Source organism: Camponotus vicinus, unplaced genomic scaffold (assembly GCF_025532165.1).
Source record: "Camponotus vicinus isolate PSW18456_S1 unplaced genomic scaffold, iyCamVici1.0 SCAF_1, whole genome shotgun sequence".
Taxonomy (NCBI): Eukaryota; Metazoa; Arthropoda; class Insecta; order Hymenoptera; family Formicidae; genus Camponotus; species Camponotus vicinus.
In genome coordinates this window covers 7,042,353-7,044,991 of record NW_028141945.1, presented here as the reverse complement: position 1 = coordinate 7,044,991, position 2,639 = coordinate 7,042,353, and the positions used below count along the sequence as shown (strand labels likewise).

The 2,639-nt window shown below is 32.2% G+C and overlaps 1 protein-coding gene across 1 annotated transcript; it reads left to right on the top strand.

The window, feature by feature from the left end:
- The first annotated feature begins 560 nt into the window (after window positions 1-560).
- On the top strand, window positions 561-2,369 carry Cisd2 (CDGSH iron sulfur domain 2). Its single transcript, XM_083097560.1, has 4 exons — window positions 561-717; window positions 873-967; window positions 1,584-1,700; window positions 2,057-2,369. The coding sequence occupies exons 1-4, from the start codon at window positions 621-623 to the stop codon at window positions 2,144-2,146; spliced, it is 399 nt and encodes a 132-aa protein (XP_082953686.1). The 5' UTR covers window positions 561-620; the 3' UTR covers window positions 2,147-2,369.
- Window positions 2,370-2,639: the final 270 nt, after the last annotated feature.

The following is a 2,639-nucleotide window of genomic DNA, read 5'->3' as shown; positions in this document are numbered from 1 at the left end:
CGCCACTTGCGCGCACTACCGGTCCTTCACCTCGTTACCGGGTCCCCCTGCAATCACGCCGCCTACCAATGACGGGGCGCGAGCGCGAGGCGCGATCAGCGGCAGCAGGGACGTTAGCCTAATATTGCATTTGTCGTACGACAAATTTTTTAAGCACATTGATTGGCTGCGGAATAATATTTTTTTGAATCTTTAGAAATTTTCTATCATAAAAAATGTAACATTAGCCTTAGGAGCACGTAACCGCGAATGCGAACGGGCGTGTCTCGAGCCTTTCAACGCGCGCGTCAGATGTCGCTCGAGATGCGGAATGTCAAGGAAACGTCTCTGTCTACCGTCGATAATTTATCTGTCTTATCGACGGTATATCGTTCATCAACCGATGGTATATCGGACCATGAATAGCCTGTACAAAAATGATCATCGTCAACATCATCACCTCTCGTGATCAATCATGCATAATAAATAATTTAAAGTGAAACAATTGTGCGTATAACAGATTTTGAACACGGAAAGAATCTCTCTCTTTTTTTCCCTCTCTCTCAAACTTGATTCTACATAATTTTGTTGGTGAATGCTGGCGATTGGTCCCATCTCCCATTTCAGTTAGCCGAGCGAACATGGAGTCGGTCTCACATCTCGTCAAAGTATCGGTCCCGAATTATCTGGCCGGCCTACCGATTCCAAATTCGATAGGCGGATGGTTTCGTTTAGGAAGTAATTTTCACTGTGTACCTTTTATGCTTTACTTTAGCGCAATCAATTTTATTTCATTTTCCACGCCTCGATATAACCTTTCAATTTAATAGATTGTTAAATTCTCTACATTAATAATTCATATTTTTCTTCTTTTTTTTTTTTATTAATATTAGTACGAGATTGGTTCGCCCTTTTGCCACCCACTGCCCTTCTTACGGGATTAGGATATATGTCTTACAGGGCATTTTGTCCGCACGGTAGACCTGCGGTGAGTATTTCATGCTTACTCATTGTAGAAAGTGTCACGAGGACGATGATAAGAGTCTACGATGGTTCATTAGTAGTGTCATGTTACTTGGCAAGTTATTTCCGAATCATAACCCTTTTGAAATTTACCTTAATTGTAAATTTGTCGTGAATTTGGTACAAACTATGAGTCGATAATTTCAAGTCTGTATTTTTTGACTACACCTTTTGCACTTTTTCTTTCGCCTTTATTTTTAACATATGTCATGTAAAATATTCTTTATATCTATAGCCTTTCTCTACACATGTATAAATTGAACTCACAACTATAGATCTTATAGATATGTGAATGTAACTTTTGCATTAGAAGCAGTATCTGGAAGAGGTTAGACATAGAAACATATTTTTAATATGTGTCTTTCTCAAAGTGTTCAAAAGTATACATTACATGTATGTAAATACATATTCATATAAGTATACATACATATATGTATATAAATATGAATGTGTACTACATACTTTCCAATATCTATAAGATCTATACTCATAACTCTAAGGTCATAACTGTATCGTATGAAATAATAAAAATATATTAATAATAAAAGCGATAAGCATCCTGATCAACTACTTTTTTACAGCCATGTGGACGTGTTAATGTCAAAATAAAGAAGGATGTTGCTAAAGTAGTGGATACTATTGATATTGAAGATATCTCTGAAAAAGCTGCATTCTGTCGCTGCTGGAGATCGGAAAATGTAAGATTTTTTCTGTACTACTATTTTTAAAGTTAGCAAAATGCAAATAATACATCTATTTCGATTTTATTGTCTCTTAATATGTAACCTACATAACTAAAAATTCCATATAACGAGAATATACATTGTGTAATAATAAGTGAACATTAATTTAAATTGTATAATGCTCCAACTGTATTTATATAATATTTATAATTTAAATATTAATTACATGTTTTTTATATAAATTATCTATGTTTAAAATAATTAAAATATTGTAAGAGTTGTACAAGAATTATGGTTTCATCTCTTATCTTCTAAATATTTTATACATATGTCTATGTGTACATATTCTTATAATCACTTTTTATACATAGTGGCCATATTGTGATGGTACTCATGGGCGTCACAACAACGAGCATAACGACAATGTGGGTCCGCTCGTTATCACAAACAAGAAAGATTAATTACAATCTCTTTATTGCTGTAAAATAGCTATTTACTCACTATATTGTAGATAAATATATAATGAGAGGTTAGATAAATAAATTTATCGCCCCTTTGTAGATAAATCTTACGAAAGGAACACTCCTCCGTGTTTATCAATTTGCTTTTTAAAATATCTGGATACTAAGTGAGGGTTTGTAAATAAATTGTTTCTGAAATATATATGTATATATATCCTCCCGATATATTTTATTTTAATATATATTCTGGTGATTTTCTATTGTAATAAATAATTATTGAATTTTGATAAGCAATTAATAATTAAATAAAATTGGTGATAAATTATTTTATATGCAATACATTCGATGTTAAACTTGATGATTATTTGATTCTTTGTTTTTCAACAAAATAATATCATATATACAGACTATCTACTAACACTGTAATACTTTTAATTAATATATTTATGTTTTTATAACTGCTAATTGAGAATTTGTTATATCGATTTTATTC

Excerpts from the sequence above, each read along its gene's own strand:
- Cisd2 (XM_083097560.1), top strand. The coding sequence starts at position 621 with ATGGAGTCGGTCTCACATCTCGTCAAAGTATCGGTCCCGAATTATCTG. Across the intron at positions 718-872 it reads CGGATGGTTTCGTTTAGGAA|TACGAGATTGGTTCGCCCTT; the intron begins GTAATTTTCACT and ends TATTAATATTAG. Across the intron at positions 1,701-2,056 it reads GCTGCTGGAGATCGGAAAAT|TGGCCATATTGTGATGGTAC; the intron begins GTAAGATTTTTT and ends TTTTATACATAG.